General features: G+C 29.0%; 2 protein-coding genes across 3 annotated transcripts; one reads left to right on the top strand and one right to left on the bottom strand.

Moving 5' to 3' along the window:
- Positions 1–384: 384 nt before the first annotated feature.
- Bm9297 (Protein kinase domain containing protein) lies at positions 385–4,014 on the top strand (the record flags this gene model as incomplete). The annotated part of the gene is made up of 9 exons (XM_001902164.2): positions 385–469; positions 630–712; positions 1,190–1,290; positions 1,560–1,633; positions 2,015–2,211; positions 2,402–2,500; positions 2,870–3,091; positions 3,573–3,738; positions 3,890–4,014. The coding sequence occupies 9 exons, from the start codon at positions 385–387 to the stop codon at positions 4,012–4,014; spliced, it is 1,152 nt and encodes a 383-aa protein (XP_001902199.1).
- Positions 4,015–7,227: 3,213 nt separating this feature from the next.
- Positions 7,228–9,100, bottom strand: Bm9296 (the record flags this gene model as incomplete). Of its 2 annotated transcripts, XM_043075087.1 has the most annotated exons (7): positions 7,228–7,407; positions 7,479–7,553; positions 7,690–7,823; positions 7,945–8,060; positions 8,454–8,547; positions 8,696–8,786; positions 9,002–9,100. In XM_043075087.1, 7 exons carry the CDS (start codon positions 9,098–9,100, stop codon positions 7,228–7,230), a joined length of 789 nt encoding a protein of 262 aa, XP_042931021.1. The 2 variants fall into 2 exon arrangements, with proteins under 2 accessions (XP_042931021.1, XP_042931020.1); XM_043075086.1 differs by lacking the exon at positions 7,479–7,553.

Below are 9,100 nucleotides of genomic sequence, written 5' to 3'. Positions count from 1 at the left end.
CAGAATGTTATCGAAAAGCCGAATGGTGATGTAGAGCATTTTCCAGTAGGCTTTAATTAGTATTTTGAAAGACTCTCTTTGACTAATTTGGGGATAACTCATCGTTTAGATGAATTCCATTATCAAAGACATTACGGAATGTTATCGAGGTCCAGTGATGACATTCCTATATCAGATGATAAATTGCACATGTAAAATGTTATTTGTAATTTGATATTAAATATATTTGTCAGAGAGCTGATTTAATAGTTTAATTAGTGAACATGGATGATGTTATCATTTTTTGTCGTTATGGTTGATAATTTCAACCATCTATGCAAATTTTGTATGCAAAAGAAGGCGAACACTTCGTTATTGCAATGAAACAAAAAATTGCAGCGAGAAATGCGAAAAACGCGAATAAAGACGTGGAGTGAAACGCTGTGTCGTTCACACTTCAATCACTTGATAAAATTACGAAATGATAGCGGTAAGTGAAGCGAAATAAACTGTCACATTCTTTCGTGAAAGCAAGTTTGCATCGCGTTAAAATGCTCTCATAATCAAATCTTTAATTATGTTAACTTATCAAAGTCGAAAATTTTCAAACTTTTAATTTCACTAAGTATTGTAATTAAATTAAGATTTAGAATCGCCAACTAGAATAACAGCATGTTATCCCGCAAAGCATATAGAAAAAACAACGGTATATACGGTAGACAATACACTTCTGGTAATTCCTTTATATACAAATTACTTTATGGATGTCCTTTTTTCTTTCTCTATAATTTGAAAATATTTAACTATTAGATTGATTTTTTTTTAATTTTTTTTTTTATCTACTATGGTCGAAAATTTCATCGTTTTGAATTATTTTATTTTGAGATATTTCAATCATTCACATTTTAACTAAGGAGTATACTTAAGTGAATTATTAATCAACACGACTTACTGATAAATTTGATTATTCTTGTTACATTCACTTCAAATTTCACGTTGTCTTTAGCAAGAAAAAGAAAGGAAAAAGTTAATTATCGAATACTATGTGATAAAAAAAATATTTTTATGTCGTTTCAATAAGTTAATTCCTATTTTTTATGCATTAGGTATTTAAATTGAAATTTATTTGCAAAATTTGTAAAAGATACATCATAAGTGAAAAATATACAAATAATTTTTGATTTTTCTCTTTTATTCCTTCTTTTTAAAGGAGCAATCATCGAAGATAAAGCTAAGTGTTCGATGTGGTGCCTTAATTTTAAGTCCATTACGTTTGATGCGAGTATTTTCGGAAAGAAAACAACTTTATCAGTTAGTTAGTTATGACTAAAATTGTATTTGAGAGAAAAATTTTAATGTCTTGTTATTTACAGTATCCTCTTGGAGTTGGCCTAATTACTGTTCGTTCTCTGTGCAATAATTTACAAATATGATTTGCGATATACACAAATATCATCTTACTTATGACAGTTATATCATTTGCAATAAGATTATTAATGAATCTGAATAATGAATAAGCAACTAAATTATAAAAATTTTCAAAGCAAAAAAAAAATTATTAAATTTACGGTAATTGACAGGAAAAATAAAACGAAGGTAATTGTTACAAATGAAACGACAGCTTCAACTAACGACAAAAACAATTATCGAATTGGTTTATTATATCTAATTTTCTCCAAAATTTTACTAGGTTATAATGATTGTTTGTTCCAATAGATGCAACGATATGTGTATCTTTTGGTGATACGACAAATGATTCAAGGGATATATGACTTTTTTATTTGGATATGACCAGTCGTTAAATTGGTTAATTTATTCTAATCTTAATTTGCAGCATTTTGATTAACTTAACATAAATATAAATAAGCAAAATAATAATGAATATTGTTCTCTTGGTTTTTTTTAAAACTTCAGTAATTAAGTTTGTCTCCGTGCTAAACATTGCAATTTTATCATCGAAGAAGATTAATATAAAATTGATGTTCATACTTATTAATAAATTTTGAAGTATCGTTCAGTTTTAGGCTAATTTCAGGTGAGGGCGGCTTTGGGGCTGTATTTCGATATGTGTACAACAACCGTGATGTAGCGATTAAGCAATTACATCACTGTCGACATTCGTCATCTTCTGATTTTTATTCGTTTTGCTCAGAACTGAACGCCTTCCGATTACCGCCATCACCATACGTTGTTCAGGCGGTTGCGTTCACGTCATCCGACATTTGTTTACAGGTATTTTCCTGTTGCATTAACGTCATCTAGCATTTGCTTCATTGTAATATAATATTATCACAGAATTTATCACTACTGGTGAATATATCGCTATTCCGAATACATATTCCCAAGAAATAACAGTGACAGAATATTTAAATGAACAGTGATGCATACAATTCATCTTTTTTTGATTAAAATAGAATTTTAGGTTGTAACAGAATTTATTGAAGGGAAAAACTTGCAACAATTGATTAGTGATGACAAGTGGAATGTTACCTTTTTGCATCGTCTACAGCTTGCTTTTCAGGTAAACATTCATTCGTACATTTTTAGTCCTTTTTTTCTCTTTTCATCATTTTTAACAATTTTCTGATTTTATTCTTTGTTCAGTTTTGTCAAGAAATCGAAAAAGTTTTCTAATCAAACGTATCAAAAAAAAAAAAAAAAAAAAAAAAAAAAAAAAATGCAGAACAGAACTGGTTATTCAATGTAGTCATTATAAACTTAGAATGTCATTGATAAGAAACGAGAAAGCGTTTGCATTTCAAATTTTTCTCAAATATTCTAATTCACAAGTTAATTATTAAAATTGAACAATTCAACTTTTGAATAAACTATATAATAGATATGCTTTTGAAACCAAACAATTGCTAAATTATTTGTTGATTATTTTGAGGTGATAAGTGGTTTAGTGCATTGTCATAATCATTTGTTACTACATTTGGATATTAAACCAGCTAATATTATTGTACACATAAATGGAAGGACGTGTAAATTATCAGATTTTGGTTGCTCAAAAACTGCAACAACTTCAGAAAATGGCTTATTAGTTGTTGGTGATGCAACAGTAAATGCAGGATTTGGTACCGTTGCTTATAAGGCACCAGAATTATTAAAGGTTGCATAACTTATTCTGTTAATATTTTCAGTTTATAAAATAATCACTAAGAAAAAAAGGAAAGGTTAATGTGAAGGAAGTAATTAATTTATTTCAATTTACTGTCTTCTAAATGATTAAGTCACTTGGTTAATACTTTAGTTACAATAAGAAGTTAAGCTTTAGAATTAGATTTAAAAATTCTCCACTCTTTATCAAATCTTCCTGATTACTCAGTTGCTGTTAGCAATATATATAACGATAATAGGCAGACGTCAATTTTCTTTTCTTTTCAAATAGATTTTAATTTAAATACCTAAAATCGATTTCATTCGCTTGTTACATTTCAAAATCATCAAAAGTACATTTTTTCAAATTGTCTAGTAATTTTAGTTTAGCATATTTAGGTTTAAGTATGTTTAGATTATAAATCAATTTCAGAAACTATAAAAGAACTTGGAAGTGTTGCATTTCTATTTCTGATGATTAAATTTTTTTTTAGGGTCAAGAAATCACAGATAGAGCTGATATCTATTCTTTTTCATTACTTCTATGGGAACTTCTGACACGGGAAAGCATATGTAACTCCATGCATCCACACGTTTTTATCTACAGTGTTGTCGTACACAAATTAAGACCTAAAATTGAGCAGTTGAATATACCGAAAGGTTTGTTGGTTTTAAAATTTTTAATGGGACAACACGTGATTTATGTGAAACTATTTTTTTTTTATCGTTCTTTCTCCAATTTTCATCTTTTCTTCATCGAAGCTAATTTCAGGTGAACAATTTCTTGTTTTTTCATCAAAAATAATTTCAGATAAGTATGGTAGAGCCTTAGTTACGCTACTTGAAAATTGCTGGTCGGATGAATTAACAAGACGTCCGCGTGCTATTACAGCCCAACAAATCATCAAAAAATTTGTTGACTCCAAAAAAAATTAACTCTTTCATGTGAAATTCAATGATTAACAAGAAATCATCTATACATATTATGCAAATATCTCAATTTTAATTATTTATCATTGTGACTGAAATGAAAATTGTATTTATTCCTTTTCCTTCTAATTTATAATTTTAATTGTGTAAATATTATATCGCAGTGCACTAGGGTGTCATACATTTGTAATTTTAATATCTTAATTACAATGGTAAACAAAGTCGTCAACTATGCATTTGTCGAACTCTTAAGACGAAACTAAGAGTGGAAATTGATATGCACGTATAATGCATAACTAATTCTTTTATTTATACTGATGCATATATGACAAATTTGCTTCCTGGACAGTTACCTGAAGGCACATAACTATTAATGCACCTTTGACTAATACAGGTAAAGCAGGTAAAGAGAAATGGGAATGGCTTATAATTGAGGAAGGGAAGATGCATTATTGCTTTGATTATCAGTATTTTAATAATTCTAGCAAATACTGGTAAAGACATAAAGCCATTGATTACATTAGAATTTTGTAAACTAAGAAGAAACCAAAGAGAAAGTGAAATGAAATCAGTCAAGCAGAGACTCAAACTTTGCACTCCGATTGAAATACGTTATTGCAATTAAAATTTCTGGAAAAAGAAGTCTCAGTAAGCTATCTAGAATGAAAAACAAAAATATTTGTCGAATTCAGAAATTTCAAAGTATCCATCAAATGCAACAAATGAAATTGTCTTTTTAACATTCATTCAAGTTAAAGTGCAAATAATTATTTTGAAAAATGTAGTTAGATATTGAAAAATCCCCTAATGAATGATATTTTGAGATAACTCGGGAAATTCTGAGTTCAGAACAGATAAATAGCGTAGAATAAAAAATTTATTGGAATAACTTGATTCGGGAATCAAAACCCACTTCTTCCGGAATTAGAATTTATGTATGTTTGAGTCAATTGAAAAGGAGAATCAACTGATTTTTCTAATTTGTTTTAAACCAAATAAAGTTTTTTTTTTTTTTTAATTTGTTTTATGGTGCAAATTATAAATGCCATTAAATTCGCTTCTTTTAAAACTGTATAACCTATTTACGACAAAGTTTATAATTGATTAAAACAATTGTTCGTTCATTTTGTTAAGAAACCAACAAATGTGAAAATTCACAAGTCACTTAATTTATTATCAATTTCCCTAAAATATATTTCCCGAAAATAAATATAACGAAAAAAGAAGAAAAAAGAGATTAAATACGATTAAAATTTAAAAGCGAAATTAATATGCAAATGAGCAAGACATTTTTTTAAAAAAAATTGTTATAACAGGAAAGATTTATCAATTGATTGATTAATTGGAATATACTAATAATATCATTATTTACACAAACTATTTAATGTAAATCAATACCCCTCCATCATGCAAATTTCTATTATTTATACTACTATTCAAACTTAGATTAAATTATTTAATTGACTAACAATTAAGGATAAAATAAGTGAAGATTTTGTATTTGCTTAATTGGTGGAACAAATGAGAGAAACTTTAAATTAAGGTGTTAAAATTAAGACAATCAATATATACCTTTAAGCGTATTTCGTCCTGTCAGATTACCTACGCAATTATACCCATCGTTGGATCATTTCAGGCTCATTTTACCATTATTCGACTAATCTTCAATTATTGAATACTCTTCCTTATGCAATGTGTGTTAGGCCTAAATTTAACTTAGCAAATGCTTCATTCATTTATCTAATGTGCTTTCGCTATAAACAACATTCGACTAGCATTTTTAGTGCATCATAACACTGACGAATGACTGTCACCACTGAATGATCGGATGATATATGTAATTCAGATGGAATTTTTGGAATAAGAACCATACCAATCCCAATACTGACTATATAATTTTCTGCTTGAAACTTTAATACAATTTCTACCGCAGAAAGTTGCAAGAAAATCATTCCTGACTGATCACATTTTTAATTAACACCCGCAGATGCCCTAAATAAAAGAAGAAAGACAATGCTACTTAAAATTGGGTAAATGACCGTCATTATATTATATGATGGTACAAAAAGTCGAACCATAATCTGATAAGAAAAACTGAAAAGCTTCATGCTCCATTTATTAGTTTTTCATAACAACCAATTACTAATTTACCACACAGCTGCAATAATAACTGCAATACTTGATGTACCAGAATGAAACGATGCTCGAAAAGACGAATAAACAGTTATTCTATCGTTATAACTGAACTTCATTTCTGATTTATTCTGGTTTATGGAAGATTTATGATTTTAAATGGAAGTATCTCTATGATGCAACAAAATGCACTTCCATAACTCTTATAGTTTTATCAATAACACCTTGCTAGTGCGCATTATGAAACGCTCAATACTCCACTGTCAGAGCTTGAATTTACAATTGCCTGCCTTCTTAGGAAAGTATCGTGTAAGACAGTCCAAAAAAAGGCTTTAATTATCAATACATATTTCTATATGGCATTAAAAATATAGGATGATTTTAATGGCATTCCCAGATTGAATTCATAAAAAATGGGAACCATTACTTTTTTCTTCCTAAAACAGTTGCGGCATCTATTATTTCCACATTTCGTTATAAAAATTTATAACATTTTTCCTCTTTTGATTATTTATTGAATTTTATTTACTATTCAAAACATATAATAATATGTTCAAATCTATTTTTAATCGTTTTGTTTCTCTAAAATACCACTTTACTTCCTCATTCTAGTCTTTTATCACAAATAGTTAAATTTGGGTCTAGAAACACTGAAAATATCCAGAAACAACGAAAAATCTGAATAATCTACTTTTTTTTTTTTACTAATTCATGTGACCAGGAAATTAGTCTAAGGTGCGTAAGCATTTCTAACAGATCAGTTTTTAACTAATTTCGTCATATGAATTAACAAAATAAATAATTCAAACGATACATCCTTTCTTAAACTGGAAAATATGAGGAATGAAAGTCCTCAATAGACTACAGAGTTGAAGTTGTGAAACTTAAATAAGAAAATCAAATGGATAAAGGCAATCAGAAGGCCAAACTTTGGTTATTTGTCCGAAGAGAAATTTGAAATAATTGTAGAAGTGTTAATCCGTAAAAAGCGAAGCATTCTTAACAAATATTAGGAAAAATGTGTCAAATATATGTCAAAATAATGCGGAGCCATAACAAATATATATATATATAATCATTCCAAATTTAAGTAGAAACTGATTTCTCGTCCGCTGGTCGCTTTAGACCTCGAATCGTAAGATCATACACAACTTGTTCAGCTCTCTGAACATCGTATTTTAACGCATCGTATCTTCGACGTAGTCCATCATTTTTTAAATTTAGCAGTCGAAATTTTGCATCGAGATCATATAGAAAATCAGCAATCTGAAAATATAGAACATGAAGTTTCAAGTCTTTCATATAGAAAACACTAATCTGAAAATGAAAATTCTAACCCTAAAAGCTGATGACTTCGAAGTTTCATTCGAAAATAATAACACGAAAACAATTATCTTCCCTTCTACACCACGCTATAAAAATATTCAAATTGAATTTTCGAATATTTCTTCATAATCCCAAATTAATGCTCTTACGAGATGAGATGTGTCACATATCATAAGTGCATACATTACTTAATTAAAAATAAAAATCCAAGGAGAAATGAACCTTAAAAGGCAATACGCTATTACCGACAACGACAGCATTAATGGAAAACCGTGACAGTTCATTAGCAAGTTGCAATACACCAAATAAATAATCTTCGACGTCCAGATGAAAACCAGCTGCCGGGTCAACTTTAACTAAAAACAAATTCGTTTCAATCATAACGGCATAATTGAAGATCACAATCAGACACAAACATTGACACTTTCTTCGAGAAAAATTATACTCATTTTCCATTTTTTTTAAAAAACGGCATACTATTTAAAATTTCAGCAACTCTGTCTCGACTCAGCAAAATTCCATGTTTAAGAAAATGAACATAAGTCACAACGAAGCATAATTTCTGAATAACAAAACGGAAATTATCGTAAAATCTGAAAAAATAAAAGGTGATTAGATAGAAACTCCCTCTCTTTCTCAATCAAATTAAATAAAATACTGGACAGAAATTTATCTAGTAAAAATAGTTTGTTGCCTTAGGTAACAAATTAGTAAATCTGCGACTAATAAGAATGAGACTTTGCTCTTGTTATGCACTCTCATGTCCTAGGAATAACGATATAAAGTGGTTATATAATTATCATCAAGATTTTTCGAAGACTGCTATCAAAATGATATTACTTATTCAGTAGCAAAAATAATATTAATGATTGACTTTATCTTCTCAACTTTCGAATTCCTTTTAATGCACATTATTTGGATATTGCTAATATTGTAAAAACTTTGATGAAGATAATCCTAGCTTAACAAAATATTTACAGACGTACCGATAATATGATACGGGAGATATTAAAGCAGCTAGCTTTATCAAATATTTTTGCACTTCATCTAGAATATTTTGCACCTCCTTTAAGTCTATATCTGCAAATAAACATAGTACAAAAATTAGTATCAACTTCAAATTAATGTTTTAAGAGTAAGTTAACTATATCCAAATAACTCGGTAATCCAGCAAGAATGGATCAGTAAACATCAACGGATAATCACGTCAATCAACGATATAACATACCACATCCATCCTTGAATGCATGAGTTTTCTGCAATATAGCAATGATTCTCGATACCCAATATTCCATTCCATGTGCTACATCCGCTATATTCTTCAAATATTTAAGAAAAATTTTAATGGTTTTCTTTCCTCTTCGTAAACAGCGAAAACAACAAAAAAAAGTACCCTTACCCCACCCTTAGAGATTGTAAACCGGTATAATCATGGGTATCTATGTTATCCATCAGTTAGATTTATCAACCTGGATCACAATGTTCCATGCAGAAATTTCATGCTAGAAAAAACAAAAAAAGCAATGGAAATTACATCTTTCAGGATACGATCTTTTTCAACTAATTCCCTGAATGCTTCAAACATAACATCAACCGGATTGGTTGCACTCGACGGTAACACCGTATCTTCCAT

Source organism: Brugia malayi (assembly GCF_000002995.4).
Source record: "Brugia malayi strain FR3 genome assembly, contig: Bm_v4_ChrX_scaffold_001, whole genome shotgun sequence".
Classification (NCBI taxonomy): domain Eukaryota; kingdom Metazoa; phylum Nematoda; class Chromadorea; order Rhabditida; family Onchocercidae; genus Brugia; species Brugia malayi.
Note: the sequence above shows the minus strand (reverse complement) of the source record. Positions and strands in the feature narration are given on the sequence as shown.